General features: G+C 41.0%; 1 protein-coding gene across 2 annotated transcripts in view; it reads right to left on the bottom strand.

Moving 5' to 3' along the window:
- Nucleotides 1–8,898: 8,898 nt before the first annotated feature.
- The window catches only part of LOC128832912 (macrophage mannose receptor 1-like), a 53,224-nt gene continuing 42,067 nt past the window's right edge, over nt 8,899–20,055 (bottom strand). For both annotated transcript variants that reach the window (XM_054020617.1, XM_054020618.1), the window contains 7 exons: nt 19,657–19,886; nt 18,560–18,725; nt 14,335–14,487; nt 13,292–13,408; nt 11,683–11,850; nt 10,271–10,312; nt 8,899–9,277 (listed from right to left, as the gene is read on the bottom strand). In XM_054020617.1, coding sequence (XP_053876592.1) covers nt 9,063–9,277; nt 10,271–10,312; nt 11,683–11,850; nt 13,292–13,408; nt 14,335–14,487; nt 18,560–18,725; nt 19,657–19,886 — 1,091 coding nt within the window. In that variant the 3' untranslated portion in view covers nt 8,899–9,062. The remainder of the gene's footprint in view (nt 9,278–10,270; nt 10,313–11,682; nt 11,851–13,291; nt 13,409–14,334; nt 14,488–18,559; nt 18,726–19,656; nt 19,887–20,055) is intronic.

Genomic DNA, 20,055 nt, shown 5'->3' with positions numbered 1-20,055 from the left:
GCTTTCTCTTTACAGTTCTGTACATTCCCTAATCCCCTGTATGTGCAGTTCTCATGGTAACACAGCTCCACTGTCTTCCTTCACTATATATTAATAAATAAAAAACAAAAAAGTTGTATGTTGACGAATGAATGTTGGGCTCCAACTTTAATTAACCATTGAACTTCTTTTACACTCTTTTTTTTTTTTTTGATACATGTAATGCAGTGGACTTCCCCACACTAGCCCTGGAAGAGCTGAATTAGGCCAGGTGGCCCAATCAGCTAATTAGGCTGCAAGCAGGGAAGATTTAGGCTGGAGAGAGTTAATTAAGGACAGGCTCACCTGTATCATCTGCAATTTTTATCACCTCACTGTTTGTCCCCTTTTCCTGATCATTTATGAATATGTTGAACAGTAGAGGTCCCAGTACAAATCCTTGAGGGACCCTGCTATTTACCTGTTTCTACTGTGAAAATTGACCATTCATTCCTACCCTTTCCCTATCTTTTAGTCATTACCATAGGTGCTGGAACTAGGGGTGCTGATACACCCTATGGCTTGAAGTGGTTTCCATTACATACAGGGTTTATAGTTTGGTTCAATAGCTCTATAAAAATTATTCCAGCATCCCTGCCCCTTACTGATCCATGATGTTTGTTTAAAAGCCTTTGCTGTGAGACCTTTCTCCAACGGCTTTCTGAAAGTCTAAGTACTCTATATCAACTGGATCATCCTTGTCCACACACTTGTTGACATCCTCAAAGAATTCTAATAGAGTGGTGAAGTATGATTTCTCTTTACAAAAGCCAGGTTGACTGTCCCCTAACAGATCATGTTCATCTATGTGTCTGGTTATTCTGTTCTTCAACCAATTTGCCTGGTACTGAAGTTAGGCTTACTGGCCTGTAATTGCCAGGATTGCCTTTTAAAAAGATTGGCATTACATTTTCTATCCTCCACTCATCTGGTACAGAGGCTGATTTAAGTGATTGGTTACATATCAGTTAGTAGTTCTGCAATTTTATATTTGAGCTCCTTCAGAAGTCCTAGGTAAATACCTTCTGGTCTTGGTGATTTATTACTATTTAATTTATCAATTTGTTCCAAAACCTCCTCAACTGACACCTCAATCTGGGATAGTGCCTCAGATTTGTCACCTAAAAAGAATGGGTCAGGTCTGAGAATCTCCCTCATATCATCTGCAGTGAAGACCGATGCAAAGAATTCATTTAGTTTCTCTATGACCTTGTTTTCCTTGAGTGCTCTTTTATCATCTTGGTTGTCCAGTTGTCCCATTGTTTGGCAGGCTTCTTGCTTCTGATGCACTTTAAAAAGATTGCTGGGGAAAGTTCACTGCTCTGCTGCTCGGACACTTGCTCGCCATCCTTTTCTGACAGCCACTCTGCTGGCCAATCGCTGCACCTCTCTGCGGGGCTCTGCACTGGCCCTCTCCATCAGCCATCTTGCTGGCCGTTCACTGCGCCTCTCTGCCAGCCACTGTGCTGACTGCTCACCAGCCGCATCTGCCAATCGCCTGCTGCTGCTGCCGGTCGCTTGCTGGCTGCTCGCTGCCAGCTGACTGTCAGTCACATTCTGCTGCCACCTGCCTCTCTGCTCTGACCGCTGCACATCAGTGTCTTGGTAATTTTCAGCTCTTTTCAGGCTGGGCAGAAACACTGCCCCATCTCAAGTGAGTTCAGCTTTCAGTGATTTTTAGCTCTTAGCAGGCAGGGCAAGAAACACAATCCTACCACAACTGATTTCAGCTCTGATTGAACATTTAAAATAATAAAGAGGCTCCTAATGAAGTCTATTTAGCTCTTTCTGAACAGTGTGTGTGGGGGGGCAGGTTAAACCAGTCTAGTGAGAACCCTTGGGGAAGGGTCCACACCTCCTGGCTGGGACACCTGGTCCCACCCCCTCTTACTTACACAGGGGTCTGGCATTTAAGCCCCTGGCTTATCAAATTAATGGAGCCCTGACAGTAACACACCAGAGGATCTGCTCCCCGTCAATATACTTTGGGAAAGACTGCCACAAATTTCAAAACAAAGACAGTGTAAACTGGAGGGCAGTTGCAGAGTCAGGGGTGGGAAATAAAGCTCCAGGTATTAGTCTTTTAAGGCTCTTTCCTCAGGGCTTGTTTTAGTGTCTACAAAACAAAAGCAAATCAACAGTGGAACACTGGATAATAATTCCCAGAGGCTTTCCTTGCTGTAATCAATAAAGAAAGGAGAGGGCAGACCCTTCTTCTCTGTTTTCCTTTACTCAGCTTCCCCTTCCTTTTATACTCCATGCCATATCATGCAGCCATATGACAGGCAAGGAGGGACTTGTTATCCTTTCCAGTCTGCAGAACCTTTACCTTGTCACAGACGTATTCAGATTTTATCAAGAGCAGAAGGAACTCACCCCACACTGTTACTCCTAAAAGAAATCCCTTCAGTTACAATGTAAATGAAATACAAGTGGAACCCTTCTGCCAGGTGAAGTCAGCAGCAGCAAGGGCCAGGTTCACTATCTAGGGGTTCCTCTTAGCAATAACAAACAGAACTGGCTTGAGCCCCTACCCAGTAATCTGGGAAAACTTAACACCACCCCTGGATGTCTCTAAGAGGCAATACTTCCCCTCTCACACGCATTGAGTCTGTGTATAACAAATGAAAACTTTTATTAAAAGGGAAAGGGAACCAAACCATTAGTTTGGGGAAACACCACAACCATATTCAAAAGCATGAGATCGTTAGCAAAGCACCCACCCCAGCATATATTGGGCAGTGTCCTTTTTCTCAGTTCCTCACTGAGGCGGTGTGAAAGTCTGACAAACGTGCCTTTAATATGCCATTCCCCTCTCCCTCCACTTCACCCCACCCCCAGTTGCTGTCCATGGTTGGCGAAGACCCAGAGTTCAGATGTGCGTTTACGTGAGTTCACTTCCCACTCCAGGGGGAGGCATCGAATGATGCCGCAGCTGCAACTGGTTCTCAGTAGCTGTCATACACCCTGCATCGCTGCCCGCGGCTGTCACTGCACTGTCATTCACTCCACTGCACCTTCTCTGCTGCCTCGGCCTCTCTACTGCAACCTCTGTGATGCCACGTCTTGAGGTTCCACCGCCTAAACCCAGCTGTCAGTGATTTCAGCAGTTAGTTCAACATGAATACTCACATGAATAAGGCAAGCAGGATGTGATCCTGTGTATTATCTTTATGGGGTTGAGACCCACCTCCGATAGCTCACTCTCCTGGGTCTAAAGAAAACATTGCATCTCTCTAAATAGCGTTCTTACTTTACTTTTAGCTGTCCAATATTCGTACTTCTTATTACTTGGATGAAGTGCTTAGGGGCAGGGGGAGGATTGGTTCAAATGTATTAAATAGAAATTTAGCATCATAAAAGCTGGTGGTGTTTTCAAATCAGGTATCAAATCCAGTGTCCCAAGTGGGAATGGAAGAGTCATGTAACTGAGTCACTCAGCCCTACTTCCTAGTCCTCCTCCTATCTGCTTCACAAAGGTCAAAATCCTGGTGCTGCACTATGGCAACTATATTTTAAACCTGAGAATTAATCCAGCTCAGAGCAGGATTAGCTGCCATTGAAGCATCAGAATGCCAACCAGATGTTGCTACCCAGCTGGCAAAATGCCATCGACATCTTTTAAATTCCTTTTTCTCATTGAAGTTGGGTTCCTATTTTGCTTCAGTCCAAGGCAATATATGCCGAGGATCCCTTATCCCTACCCTTGCCACATCCTTGCTGGCTCCTATTCACATCCCTCACAGCACAGGCTGCCCGGGCACCCCTGCAAACACAGGCCCAGGGTGGGAGGGGAGGCCCGAGAGCAAGGGACGGAGGGTGGAGCACAGCTCAAGAACCACCCTGCAGGACACCATTCCGGGGGGGCAACTTTAACCCTGAGTCTAGGGGCTACTTAGGCACCTGAAAAACGCTAGCTTTTTTGCAGATAACAACTTAGACTTTAGCTGACAGGAGCACTGTATCTAATTCCTATATAAAGAAAGAAAATTAAATATATATAAGACCCACACAGCTCTAATACTAACATGTTCTGACCTCTTGTGGCAAGTCACTTAAGGAACATTAGTTAGGTTTAAAATTTTTATGTATGGTCTTACTTGGTTACTAACTCTTTAATACAACAATTCAAACAATTGTAGAAATATCTAGATTACGTTCTATCATTTAGGCTACTTACTTTTTGCAGTTCACTAAGCTTGGAACAGATCATTTAACTTTTGGAAACATCCTACTAGGGCAAGGCCATATGAGTTTATACTGCACCTGCCTCGGAATCTAGGGGTGTTTTACCCTATTATAAATAATAATAGACTAGAAACTGACTTTGAACAGGAGTGAAACTGACATTTTCAAGTCACTTTCACTTCTGTTTAAACATAACACTACAGTGAGTGAATTGTAGTTCTCACGGGAGAATATTTAAAACCAAACACCAAGAAAATTACACATTTTAAAGTTCAGAAAAAATTTGTATATACATTAGAACCTCAGAGTTTCGAACACCTCGGGAATAGAGGTTGTTCATAACTCTGAAGAAAATGTTATGGTTGTTCTTTCAAAAGTTTACAACTGATCATTGACTTAATACAGCTTTAAAACTTTACTATACTGAAGAAAAATGCTGCTTTTAACCATCTTAATTTAAATGAAACAAGCACATAAACAGTTTCCTTACCTTGTCAAATCTTTTTTTTTTTAAACTTTCCCTTTATTTTTTAGTAATTTACATTTAACACGGTACGGTGCTGTGTTTGATATGTTTAGGTCTCTGCTGCTGCCTGATTGCATATTTCTGATTCCAAATGAGGTGTGTGGTTGACTGGTCAGTTTGTAACGTTGGCGTTCATAACCCTGAGCTTCTACTATATGTTTTTTTAAAGTACCATTCTGTGTTTGTATGCTGTGTCTCAGTTCCTATTGCTGTAAGTGGGAATAATAATACTTGCCTGCCTGCAGTTTGGAATTATAAGGGATAGATTGACATCTGTGAGGCAGGAACTGGGGTTTCTTAATGGTTTGTATGATGCCTAGCACAATGAGGAACTACTACTAATTAATGTTTTTGAGTGCTACTGTAACATTAGTCAGCTGTTGAGGGGCCAATTTGTGGCAGCTGAAGGGGACTTACCTGGTGGGTGGAATGTTGGTGGTGTACAGCAGAGTGAAAGTTTGCTAGCCCTGAGAGACCTGGGTTCATTTCCCTACTTCCCCCAGAGACTTCCTGTATGACCTCAGGCCAGTGCCTTAGGGACAGTTTCAGTGGTTTTTGGGAACCCAGAGATGCAGCTAGGTATCTAGTGGGGTTTACAAAGTACCTAACTTTCTAGGCACTTTTGATGCATCCGAAGAAGTGAGGTTTTTACTCACGAAAGCTTATGCCCAAATAAATCTGTTAGTCTTTAAGGTGCCACCAGACTCGTTGTTTTTGTAGGCACTTTTGAAAATCCCGCAAGGTGCATACCTTTGAAAACCTGGCCCTTACTCAATCTGTGCCTCAGTGCGCCATCTGTACAATGGGGATAACAGCACTGCTTGACCTCAGAGGGTGGTAACAAGAAATAGGTTAGACATTGTGAGGTGCTTAGATACTACGGTAATGAGGCCTCATAAGTACCACAGGTAGAGTAGGAACTTCTTTATGCCACTGCTATCCCTTCCCTTTGTTTTGGCCCTTCTTTCCACCTATCCTTCTCATATCTCCCTCTTTTCTGAATGTAACCTTGGCTGTATTTCTTCCATGCTGATAATACTACTTATCCCATGGGATCTCGCTTCAACACCCCCTATGCAGAGGGATACCTGTTTGACAGATCTAGGAACTGGAGTGCCTGGCTCATCTAATGACTTCCAGATCCTTAATTTAATTTAATTTAATTTAATGACCAGCCTTTTCTTGTCTTAATCACCCTGGCTCTGTTTATAACCAGAATACTGACTCCCTGCTCCAGGGGTGCAAGCTGGGAGCAGCACCTCTCCTCTGCAGAATTCATTACATTCCACACTCGGGCTGCTCGTTGCCTTTGCCATATGTGTGCACCCAAAGCCACACAAGCTGGGAGCCAGCCCCCTCCTCCCTAGTGAAAGAAACTGATTGCAGGTGGGAGAATCCTGGCTCCTGGAGCAGGGGACCTGCCTGTGAAGCACTGCAGTTAAGAGCTCCGTCTGCGTCTGGGACGTAGACTGCGAGCAGACCTCTGGTACTAAAACTCAGGGGCAAATGCCTCCCCCGCAACCCTCCCTAAATGGTACCCCTGCTCCCCTGGCTGGGCTGATCTGGGAGCTCTACTGTTTCCCCCACTCTCTGCAGGGCAGCCGCTTGGTCCCTGCTCTGTTCTCTGACCCTTGCTTCCAGCCTCTTCCCTCTCCCCCAGGGCTGTGTATGCAGGGGTGCCCTGGCTGCGTGCACTGTGAGGGTGGTGAGTGGGAGCCAGCCCCCAAACTTACCCGCAGTGAGGAGGAGCTGGAGCCGGTCTGACATCAACAAGATGAAATTCACTAAAGACAAGTGCAAAGTGCTACACTTAAGGAAAATGTACAACTATGGGGGAATACCAGCTAAGTGGTAGCACAACTGAAAAGGACCTAGGGGCTATAGTGGAGCACAAATTGAATATGAGCCAACAATGTGATGCAGTTGTGAAAAAGGCTAATATAATTCTGGGGTGTATTAACAGGAATATCATATGTAAGACACGGGAGGTAATTGTCCTGATCTAATCAGCACTGGTGAGGCCTCAGCTGGAGAACTGTGTCCCAGTTTTGGGTGCCACACTTTAGGAAAGATGAGGATGCATTCAAGACAGTCCAGAGGACAGTAACAAAAATGAAAAAAGGTTTAGAAAACCTGATCTGTGAGGAAAGGTTAAAAAAACTGGGCATGTTTAGTCTAAGGCTTGGTCTACACTAAACCCCCAAATCGAACTAAGGTACGCAACTTCAGCTACATGAATAACGTAGCTGAAGTTCGAAGTACCTTAGTTCGAACTTACCTCGGTCCACACGCGGCAGGCAGGCTCCCCCGTCGACTCCGCGGTACTCCTCTCATCTAGCTGGAGTACCGCAGTCGACGGCGAGCACTTCCTGGTTCGACTTATCGCGTCCAGACAAGATGCGATAAGTCGAACCCAGAACTTCGATTGCCAGCCGCCGAATTAGCGGCTGGGTGTAGACATACCCTAAGAAAAGAAGGCTGAGGCAGGACCTGATAACTGCCTTAAAATATGTTAAGGACTATTATAAAGAGGCCAGAAATTAATTGTTCTCCATGTCCACTGAAAGTAGGACAAGCAGTAATATGCTTAATGTGCAGCAAGGGAGATTAGGTTAGATATTAGGAAAACCTTTCTAACTATAAGGCTAGTTAAGCTTTGGAATAGGTTGTGGCATTCCAACCACCGGAGCTTTTTAAGAACAGGTAAGACAAACACCTGTCAAGGGTGGTGTAGGTTTACTTGGTCCTGCCTCTTGAGGTCCCTTCCAGCCCTACATTTCTATGACAACTACAAAAGGGACAGGCCAGAGCCACAAACCTGAAGAAGTAAAGGGTCCTTTATAGCTCAAGTCTTGGGCACATGTCTGATTGAATGAATTTCATTATCTTCTCTTATTTTTCTTTCCATGTTTCCTAAGAAACAGTCATATCAGCATTTGTTTATAAGGGGAAGAGATGGTGTTTTTCTGGTTCTGGTTTCCACTCTCTTTGTTTGGAGTTCTCCTTTTTTATTCACTTATGTAAGGATTTATAAAAGACCTGTTTTCTCTATTGGTAATGGAAGTTACTGTTTCTTCATTTTGGGATATTAAAGTAACTGAAGTGTCTGTAGGCCCTTTTGTCTTTCTTTCAGACGTGCATCTGGTTCAAAATCGGCAGCTAGGTAAATCTCTTAAACAAGGAGTTCAGATTCAAATTCTTGAGGCATGAAGGATTGTGTCTTTGGGTATGTCTACACTTAAAATGCTACAGTTCTACAGCTGTGCCACTCTAGAGCTTCCGTGCAGACACTCACTAGAGCAATGGGAGGGGGATTCTCCTTTTAATCCATCTCTCCAAGAGGTGGTGACTAGGTTGATGAAAGACTACATCTGTCAACCTAGCCCTGTCTACACGGGGAGGAGGAGGTCAGCATACCCTTGTCTACCAGAGTTGTGGATTTTTCACCCCCCTGAGATATGGAGCTAAGCCAATGTAAGTTTTCAGTGTCAACCAGCCCTCAGACATACCCTGTTGCAGAAAACCCAAACTAAAAATCATGGCTTTATTCCCCTCAAATACACACAACTACCCAGTTTTGAAATGTAAACCCCTGTCTTTACCTGTTTAATATGAGGGTTTCTTATGTACCTGTGACAGAGGGGCTGGATTCTAGCACTAATTTATATTTTATGGCAATTACAGTCTCATTTCAAAGAACACGAGTTGAAGGCATGAATGAAGGAACATTTACATTTGGCTTCCACCCATTTATTTATATATTGATGGGGGAAATATTTTAATTCACATGGCTGAAGTTTGATATGATTTGATTTCTGTAAATCTTAAATTGTAAATCAGATTTCTGAAATATTTCAGTCTTTGCACATTACAGATAATGCTGAACTAAAAGAGTGGGGGGAAATTAACATAAAGGCAGAGCTACTGTATTCCTTCTCTCTAGAGATGTAGATATGGATATCCCAACGTTATCCTAACTGAAACAACTGCACAGGGCAAAATCCTGACCCCAATTAAATCAATGGGAGTTTTATCATTGACTTCAATGGGGTCATGATTTCATTCATTTTTATGCATTTATCCACTTGATAAATAGCTCATACTGTGTTTTATTGGACACTGAAATTTGTAGATCTAGAAAATTGACAAGACTATAAAAGGAATAATCATGTCTACCAGTATATTTTATTTATGTTATGTATACATATATGCAGAGATTGTGAAATAGACTACTATTTGGTAAGAGAAGGCAATGTTGGCCTAAGATTTCACTTATTCCAATTGCATAATTTTATTAATATTAGATATATTATTCAATCATTTTATCTCACTAGGCAACAGCATGCTCATCTTGCTCCTGGTTATCGACAGATTCTTTTGTATCACTCATTCGAGTTACAATAGGTAAGAAGTTGTCTTGGTTTTTTCTCTTGACATAGAAATAGGCTGCACATCCAGATCCTGATAGAATCAGAATGACCAGAATAATTACAAGCCAAGTGATGTTGGTGGGTGATCCAGAAACCTCTTCATCCTTTTTCTCTCCTGTAAATAAACACAAGGCAATTGTTAGACACCAGAATGATATGAGAGATTCCAGGAATATGGGAGTGAAAGGTGATATTGCTAATCACAATTTTAAAAAGCAAGATATGCACATATGTTCCTGGAGATATTTTGCTAACAGAAGTGAAGGAGGAAATATAATAAGTTATACAATATAATATTGTGACAGACCCAGACCAGTGGGGTACAGGAGTCTGGTAGAGGGCAAATATGCTGGTCACTGGATGAGTAGTTTTCTGTTCACTGAGTGACCAGAGAAGGGGCTGCATTAGAGTAATCAGGAACCTGCTAGAACCAGTTAAGGTAGGCAGGCTAATCAGGGCACCTGGGTTTTAAAAGGAGCTCACTTCAGTTTGTGGTGCGAGTGTGAGGAGCTGGGAGCAAGAGGCTCAAGGAGCTGAGAGGGAGAGGGTGTGCTGCTGGAGGACTGAGGAGCACAAGCGTTATCAGAGACCAGGAGGAAGGTCCTGTGGTGAGAATAAGGAAGGTGTTTGGAGGAGGCCATCGGGAAGTAGCTCAGGGAATTGTAGCGGTCATGCAGCTGTTACAGGAGGCACTATAGACAGCTGCAGTCCACAGGGCCCTGGGTTGGAACCCAGAGTAGAGGGCGGGCCTGGGTTCCCCCCAAACCTCCCAATTGACCTGGACTGTGGGTTCTTCCAGAGAGGAAGGTCTCTGGGCTGTTCCCCAACCCACATGGTGAATCTCTGAGGCAAGAAAATCCGCCAATAAGCGCAGGACCCACCAAGATAGAGGAGGAGCTTTGTCCCAATATATATAAAGTTATATAATATAATAATTAAAAATGAAAGCCAATTTTCTGAATTTAGATACAAATAATGCACATGGTTTTATTATTTTGAAATGCTATTAGTAATAATTATATGATCCAGCAACTTACTCTAAATAATTATTATGCTTTTACTCTATTTAGGTTTCTCCTTACTTTAATTAAAAAGAAAATAATCATACCTTTCCTCTCTGGTGGCTTCTCAGTCAATCCTGTTTTAATACCTTTCAAAAAGAAATAAAGCAAAACATTTATTCCAGATGCACTCACATGGATGGTCTTGATGGTGCCATCCCATAAGCATGAAAATCTGTGGCTTCCATGTACTCTGCTTTTGGTGCTGTTGAACTCCCGTAAGAGATGGAGCTAAGAATGTGTGAAGCTCAGAACGCTTGGCTGTCTAATTCTGGTAAGTATCAGACTCTCTTCAGCTGAGATATGGGCAGGAAATAGGATCTTGCATGATTTCCAATACTTCCTACATCAGACTCTAGCACAGGAAAGCACCTTAGCATGTTCTTATCTTTAAGTATCTCTCTATGGGACTTGAGCACATGCTTAAGTGCTTTCTAAAATAGGAGGCTTGCGGAATGGATGCCTCAATTGGCTTAGAAATATCACAGGAGTATCTTTGCTCACAATACTAGGGTATTTCTGTTTCCTAACAGCACCAGGTAGTGCAAAGATGCACAGAAATATAAAAATGTGAAGTTAACCACACTTTTCTAATTTCATGTTCTGAAGGAAGGTTCTAGTTGGTCTTCTCTTATATAATTTGAACTGGTTCAATCATCCCTAGTATTTCCCCCAAAACTATTTTAATACCAAAGAAGTGCAAATGTTTTAATAAATGTTATTTATCAATGACCTTACAGTACAGGAGTTGTGGAATGCTACAAGATTGGCATGGGCATGAATCACAATTCTAAAAGAGAGGGTCCTGTGGCACCTTTAAGACTAACAGAAGTATTGGGAGCATAAGCTTTTGTGGGTAAGAACCTCACTTTGAGGTTCTTACCCACAAAAGCTTATGCTCCCAATACTTCTGTTAGTCTTAAAGGTGCCACAGGATCCTCTGTTGCTTTTTACAGATTCAGACTAACACGGCTACCCCTCTGATACTAATCACAGTTCTGTACTCCATCAGCATGGTAGGATGATGGTGAATAAGGGAAATCCAATTCTAGCATAAATTACAGGGATACTTTTCATTAAAGGGAGACTGTCCATCACAACAATCATTTTTATATATATTTAAGATGAGTGAAACCAAACTTGTTACTTCTAAACCCAGGTGTGTATGGTATTTTTGGTGAAATCCTGACCTCATTGAAGTCGATGGGAGTTTTGTGTTTAACATGGATAAAATTTGGCCTTTAATGAAGTATAAGTGATCTTTGACTTCACCTTCAATGTGTATGGTTTTATATATTTTTATATAAATAAATACACACACAATATCTGTAATACGTATATATCTTGACTATAGCAGAGCTTGTGCTCTGCTATAATACTATGCAGCATGCCTTTTAATGTATACACCCATTATACACATTATTAACCATAACCCCAATATATTGCAAATATCACTTACTTTCTGATTTTTTACAAATATATCCTCTTTTGTAAGAACATTGAGCATCATTCCAGTACCCAGATGATGCGTACATTTCGACACACTTCTCATTACCATAACTTGAAGGCTCTTCCTCATTCCAGTTGACAAAATCCACTGCAGTGTTGTCTCTCCATAACCATTGACCTAATGTTAAAAGGAAATACATGGTCAACTGTTTAGACTGAAAGAACATGTTGAAAGGCTTAGAAGTATTTAAAATACCAGAACAGAAGTATCAACAGATCGAGCCCCAGAGTTTGTAAAGGATTCCTCCATTTGTCAGCCACCAGATGATATTTTAAGCTTTCATTTGATCACCAAGACTATCACTACTGGATCAAATGTACTAGTAAGTAGCCTTTCTCCTTCTCTGGTCTGCATCAAAATTGAGTAATTTTACTTATAGTTTTTGGTTTCAGGGAAATGTGTCTTACAGGACAGATCAGATCATAGTTGAATGTTGTACTGGATAATATCTTAACTACCGACTTATGTCTAAGAAAGCTACAGTGATTAGGAATTGCCAAACAGAGCACATAATTAACATAATTATTTTCGATTTTAAGTATGAAGAAAAACTGTGATATGTGTATACAATAATTGTTGGCAAAATTTGTCTTTGTTTCTTACATACTCAGATAGCATTTATCTTGTCTATCTCCCTTCCATATTTTCAGTGTGCTATTTATCTTTCTGACTTCACCCCCCCCCGCAAATCTTGTTTTCCTCACAAGCAGATCTAAATTCCTATTGGTTATTACAGATTAATGAGTCATTCAAAAAATGCCCATCTTCTAAATAGGGCTGGCACTTTAATCTAGACCTGGATTGTTCCCAATAGGAAAATCTTCAAATGAGCAGAAATTTTATTTACAAAAAGCACAGTACAGGGTTAAAACTTTAATACCGAACTCAAATATAACAGGAGTACTTGTGGCATCTTATGCTCAAATAAATTTGTTAGTCTCTAAGCTTTCGTGGGCTACAGCCCACTTCATCGGATGCATAGAATGGAACATATAGTAAGGAGATATATAAACACATACAGAGAACATGAAAAGATGGGAGTTGCCCTACTAACTCTAACAGGCTAATTAATTAAGAGAAAAAACTTTTGTAGTGATAATCAAGATAGCCCATTACAGACAGTTTGACAAGAAGGTGTGAGGATACTTAACATGGGGAAATAGATTCAATGTGTGTAATGGCTCAGCCATTCCCAGTCTCTATTTAAACCTAAATTGATGGTATCTAGCTTGCATATTAATTCAAGTTCAGCAGTTTCTCGTTGGAATCTGTTTTTGAAGCTTTTCTGTTGCAAAATTGCCACCTTTAAGTCTGTTACTGAGTGACCAGAGAGATTGAAGTGTTCCCTACTGGTTTTTAAATGTTATGATGTCATCTAATAAACATCTAATAAACACTTTAGTTACAGTGCTGTATACACATAAATAATTAAAACACATACTACAAAATGTGTAATATTGCCTCTTAATATCTGTTTTATGTTATAACTTCCTAAGATATGAAATATGACACCATAATCGTCTATTTATATTATTGACTACTGAAAGTAAGAAATTACCATTCACATTTTTGCTCATTCCTATCCAAAAGCTGGTTGTTTTACTTTCAAGTGTCTTTATCCTATGTGACAGAAAGCTGGATTCAGCATGGTCTTCTATAGAAGCCAAAGTAGCGTCTGAAAAAAAGCATTAACAAGACATAACTGAAAAAAAAAATCTGCCTTTTGGGAGAAAAGCTTATTTTCTAAGTTTTATGAACAATTGAAAGCAATTAATTCTTGAGGCTGTGTCATATCACTGATTTTTGCACAAAACATCCACTGCAGCGAATGGAAGTTCTGCATGTGGTACAATGGCACAATATAGCTCTTCTTGAATTTTGCTTGTTAGTATAAAATTACCCTTTTCCTTGTGACAAAATCACATATTTGTGTAAATCATTCTAGTGGTTTATTTTTAACACACTTGCACAGTAAAATGCCTATGTATATTGCATTTTTGCTATTTGCTGAACACTGTTATTGCTTCCCAGTGACTATATGCAGTGCTACTGAAAATCTTTGTACCCACTCTTCAGATTAAATTGTTATTAAATATTCAGAAATATAGTGTCTGATATTTTATCTGTTATAAAATCTGGCTAGAAGTCAGAAATATATTGGAACAATTAAGGAAACACGGGTGGGTTAGGGATTACCATCTAGGCAGAGTCTCTACGAGTTATTATCCTTGAGCAGTTCTCCCAGACTTACCCATAGAGATGAGGGTTAGAGTGCTTTTCTTCCTTCCTCCCGCCCCCAGCTTCCCTTCTCTGCCACTAGCAGATGCTCACCAGCTTGGGAGGAGGTGCCCAAAACTGAGAGTCTTCCACCTGATCTGGGTGACTTAACAACTCTGAAATTTCTAATGCGTGAAATCTAGACAGTGAAACTAATCAATCTAGTTTTGTTGTCCAAATTATGTGAAATCTATATAATAAATAAAAAGCATTAACACTGAAAAAGTCAATTTGTTTTTTTAATGATCTAAAGTTTGATTACTATTTTTTGAATATTATTTTACATGTGTCTTAAGTCTTCACTCTTAAAAAAATGACACTCACCTAATCGAGTGCATTCTCGGGAAGCCTGGGCCCAGTTTTTTGTATACAAGGACTCAATGTAGTAGCAATGACTGCGGAAATGAACCCAAGATCTGTGTTCCTCTGATTCAGGGCATCTTCCAAAGAGTTGTGGAGGATCAGTAGGGGCCATAACTGTTAAGAATAGAAAATTTCTTACCAATTATTTCCTTTCTTCTGGCAGTATCTCCCACAATTCTGGACATCTGGGCTGCTCTCTTCTCTGCAGCTCACAGAGATGGATCAGTGTTTTGGTGCCTCTATTGTCTGACTATACCCGCTTTGTTGCTGCTTGCTGCCCAATGAATTATACCCGAGCTGTAAAACTTGCACAACAGCAATATTAACAAATATTCTAGAAGTAACAAAATAACTACATTAGACCAAGGAAGATGGTCTAACCACTTTATATGACCCTGACTCATGAGCTACCCAGAGTGGGTAGAATCGGGGGAAACACTGCTAGCAGAAAGGAAGTTATCAGTAAGCGCCATTATGCAGCCTAGTGTCTCCCACAATTCTGGATATCTGGAAAGTAGTGAGCAGTGAAATTTTGGTAGCAAAGAAATACCCCCTTTTTATAAGCTTGCTCAAAGTTCTGTATTACTTTAGGGCTACCACCTGCAGAACCTTCCTGACCATGGAGGCCTTTGCAGAAGTTGGAGGGTCCACCACGCAGTACATAATAAAGGTATTCACAGTAGACCAAATGGCCGCTTTTCAAATTTCCGAAGTGGACGCACTTCCTTGTTCCGTCCATGCTATGGATCTTCTGGAGTGCGGCTTGATCCCTTCTGGGACAGGGACCTCCAGTGATTTGTAGGCTTCCACAATACATAGGTCAAGATACCTAATTATGGACTTGGAAGCTGTGAGTCTCTGGCATATTGGGTGGAAAGACATAAATAGGGACCCAAATCTTCTCATGGATTCTGTATGCTTGAGATTTTCAACACTCTTCGGACATCTATGGTGTGACACATTTTCCATTGGATGTTGTCATTTTGGACAGAAGAAAGGAAGCACAACCTCTTGGGAAGTATGGAAGGAGGAATTTACCTTGGGAAGAAAGGATTCTGATGTCCTGAGCATCAGCTTTTCCCTGTGGAACATGCAGTACGGCTCTGGTATAGATAAGGCTGTCAGCCCCAAACCTTGTCTGGCACATACGACAGATACTAAAAAACAAGTTTTAATGGATAAATAAAAGGCTGACATTGAAGTAAGAGGCTCAGAGAGATGGCTTGTCAGAGCCCTCAACACTAGTAGAAGGTTTCATTTTGGGAAGAGTGGATTGACTGTCAGTCTGGCTAATTAGACTGGAGGAATCCGGCTACCTCTGGATTGTCTGACAAGGAGCCAAAGAATCCTGTGAATAGCATGCTACTAAGAGCAGACAATAGTGCTGGGATGAATGTACAATGGTGCAAAGAGCTGATGTACAATGGTGCTGGGCTGAAGGTCTCTGTCTATGCATTCTTAGAAAGTCAAGAATGGTTGGAATTCCTGGATTTCTGGGATACCTTGTGCTCTTGGAACCAATTGTTGAATCTGGCTCAGACAGAGTGTTTTTGTGTTGATGCTCTCCTAGATGAAAGCAATGTCTTAAAACTGGAGGACAGAATGGGACCTTCTAGTACTTCCCTCTCAATAGCCAGGCTGTTAGCTGAAGCCATTTCAGGTCCAGATGAAGAAGAGGACCTTGCAAGAGGATGTTTGGTCTCCATTGAAGCTGGAATGGGGGTCTAGTGTCAGCTCTATCAGGTTTGAGAACCAAGGTTTCCTTGGTCAGTGAGGAGTTATCAGTATTACCATCGCCTGTTCTCATTGTATTTTCTGGACCATGGTCCCCAATAGTGGCACGGGTGAAAATGCGCTAAGTAGGCCCTGCAGCCAACTGTGCAATAAAGTATCTGTCTCCATGGACCTGGGATCTGCCTCTCTTGTGAAGTATTTTGGCCTCTTTTTGTTAATACTATTTGAGAACAGATTGTTTGAAGGGAAGCCGAACATCTGAACAATGAGATTGAAAACCTGATTCAGGCAACACTTGGAGGTGTTGACCCTGCACCTTTTAACGTGAATCACTGAGGGAAAGGAGGAACTGTTCTGCCCACATTATTATTTCCATTGCTTTCGTTTGTAGTGCCAGACTCCTTGTTTCCCCCTTGGTTGTTTAAATATGTGACTGTGGTCACGACATGGTTCCTCCTTAGGGTGGGCTGGAATCTTTGAAGAGCTAGCTTCACCACTCTCAGCTCTAGGATGTTCATTCTGTGAGCCTTTTCTTCCTGGTTCCATATGCCCTAGGCTGTTTGGATTTCCAAGGGAGCTTGCCAGTCCTTGAGGCTGGCATTGGTTGTGAAAACTAAGATCTGGAAGGCAGATGGGCATGCCTTTGTGGACAATGTAATGGGCTGACCACCACTGTAAAGTGTTGAACACCTGTGCTGGAACCCGTACTTGATCTCTTGTGTTCCAGGGAGTGATCCCACACCTTTAGTATGAAGGCTTAAAGATTTATGATGTGTGATCCATGTACATGACATAGCAGTTGGAGGTATAGTGCTATAGCAGGTCTCCTGGGGCTCTGGAGCAAGAAAATAAATTCCTGATGATGAAGCCTTGTGCCTGGAGGAAGTTCAATATCCTAGACGTGATCCTGTGTGCTGCTGATTGCAATGGAGCTCTGATCAGGATGTTGTCCAGGAAGGGGTATAGGTGAGTTCCCTATGACCTGACTCTGGTTGTTATCATCACCACCATTTTCATCCACTTCTTCAGCCTTTTGAGGTTGAGAATGGCTCTGATACCTCCCCCCCCAATGAGTTTCTGTATAATGAAGAAGATGATGGAGTAGAACCCAGAGAAAATACTTTTTATCACTCCCATATCCAGAAGATGAGATCAGATTGTGTTTTAAAGGATCTCTGGAGATGATGGCATGTGGGAGTATTGGCTTGTGGGAGTATCCCTGGCTCACTATTTACCTGGCTGTGGTCAATGAAAATCATTCCTCTCTGAAGTAGGAAATCCTGTCCCCTAGCTTCAGCTCTGGGTGGAGGCCTACGCAATCTGTCATTCAGTGGATTGGGGGATGGGGGGGGGCTGAGATGAAGTTTAAAACCCTGAAATCACAATAAAACTTACTTATCTAAATGAATGGGTTTTCCTATGGCAAGGGGTAATTGGGCCCATATTTATTTTATTATATTATTTTATTTTGCAGAGTGATTAAATGGGCCACGTAGATTAAGGAGTGAATGTTTAGATAGATGATAAAAATAACTAGAAAAGGTATACATTGTTTTTTGTTCTTCAAGGGTTTTTGATTTGGGGTATTTTTATTTATTTATTTTTTGGTGGGGGGACAGGGTATGGGGATTTAAAAAAAAAAAACAAAACTACGTGGGGAAAACTCATTTTATAATTTTTTTCCACTGGAAAAAAAATGATCTTCTCTCACTTAAAATGAAAATTAAAAAGTGCAAAGAAAGTGTTACTGTTAAAAATGAAAACTTTTCATAACAAGACTTTAAAGTAAAAGCGTTACTTTCTCTCTCACCTTTTTAACTTTTCCTCTGACCTATTCAGTGGGGGGAAACAGTAAAAAGTTGAGAGAAGGTGGGAATTTCCACACAATTTTACAGTGAAAACTTTCAAATATGCCAAAAAATTCCTTTCCACCCAAAAAATTTTACTTTAATTTTTTTTTTTTGAAAAACCAAACATTTAGTTGTGTAAAAAAAAAAAAAAAAACTAAAAAACTAAACATAACTATTAATATTGTCCCTCGCTGCAAAGCACTATGGTTTTATTTATGTCCAGGAACTCATACAATAAAACATTTAATCAATGAAAAAAACTTTGTTTATTTTGAAGAAACGTTTGCATTCGCTTGCAGTTTGAGGTCATGCAGAGTATTCTTCTCCATCACCCTTGTCAGATGCTTAAATAGCCTATGTGTAGAGTATGATGATTGCTCAGGTCCAAAGGAACTGAAAAGTGACCTTAAGAGTAAACTTCTGGGAAGAATTTTGAGTTTTTAGAACTTGATAGCCTCTAAATCTTGTATTATGGTTTAGGATTGGGTTCTTTCAAGAAAGGAAGACAAGTATCTTTTCCGAATGCTTATAATACAACTTGTCAGTGAACTTAAATGAATTTCCAAGCTCCCCAATGTAAACTGTTAAATTTTATTGCTTACCATCAGACTGTTTACAGACAGAGAAGTATTTTTGATCACAAGATGCTGTCTTCCAGGTTCCATCAAGGTCTAGATAGATGCAAGCTACTGTCTGCTTTGGTTCCTCACTGGCCCACTTAGAATACCCCATTCTCCATTTATCGATCCATTTGTAATTGCCATTGGTCTGGAAGCAAAATCAATTCAAGGGTGGCTTTTAGCATAATTATAGCATTCCATAGTATTGAAGTAGTTTAGTATCTATATATAATTTAAAATTTGAAGTGTACTAGTGAGCACCTCTTGTCAGCAGCACAGGAATAATAAGATTAATAATGTCATATTGTAAATTTATTATTCATATAGGACCTACATGACTATGGCACTGTACGAGGGGGGAAAGTATGCTGAACAGATATGTTAGAATAATAAAGTAGGTTATAAAAGAATAAAAACGGTAGGTTTCAGCCCTTATAGCTGAAATTCTTTAGGAAGCTGATAAGTTGTAAATTGTATATTTCAGAAACAATCCAAAAGATTCTACATTGGGAATTTTTTTTAAGTAGCCATTAGGGAACCTTAGATGTGGTGTCATTGCAGAGCTACCCACTGGGATAAACAAATACACAACAGAGAAGGAAGGGTTTAAACTACTGTTTGCTAAGTTTAAGAACTGGTATAAAGAAAAAGGACCTCTTCTACCTGCTGCTGGTCTTCAGCCCCTACCTCCACTTCTGTGGGTCTTCTTTTTCCACACTCTGCTTCTTTACCTACCAAGTCTTTCAAGGGCTGCCCTCACTCACTGCTTCGCTGCTCAGCTCTCCTCTATGTTTCCCCCTTTTCCCATTACTATGGCTTTGTCTTTCCACCACACCTTGTACCCATAGCTGCCTGTTGCTTGTCTCCTCCACGTTTCCTGTAGCCTCCCTCATCTTCATGTCTTGCTGGTCTCACCCTTGCATTCTGACAGGATTTCATAGAGGTTTCAGATGCTCAGTGTGAGACCAGAATGGGTGCAGCTAAAACAGTCTTGTGATAATAGATGCTCCTACCATTTAAAAAGGGAATACAAGTTCTAATATTACCTGGAGAAGCAGCAACATATTTGTTGTTCTTACCACATTGCTGTTAAGACCAATCCATACAGGCTCCCCATACTCTAACACCTGGAGCCACAGAAATGCTTGGCTATAGGGATCTAAAATACTGGCAAGTTCTGAGGATTTCTCCTGGCAGTTTTTTTGTGCCTCTTCCCACTTCATTTTGGAACGGATGACTAAATAGCTACTATCACCACAACGGGTAAAGTCAGAGGCTGGAATTGTTGGGGAATGAGACAGTTTAGGGTCTGTAGCACAAAAACAAAACAAAACATGCAAAGATAAACTTTGGGTGCATAGATTTATCTTATACCAGTGAACAACAAGCATCTGCAGTCTTCAGAACGTAAGTAGTGTAGCATTAATTATTAATGAAAAATCTTCCTCACTGAACATTCATGAGAAATTGGTATTTTC

Source organism: Malaclemys terrapin, chromosome 2 (genome assembly GCF_027887155.1).
Source record: "Malaclemys terrapin pileata isolate rMalTer1 chromosome 2, rMalTer1.hap1, whole genome shotgun sequence".
Lineage (NCBI taxonomy): Eukaryota > Metazoa > Chordata > Testudines > Emydidae > Malaclemys > Malaclemys terrapin.
This window is presented reverse-complemented; position numbering and strand designations above follow the sequence as displayed.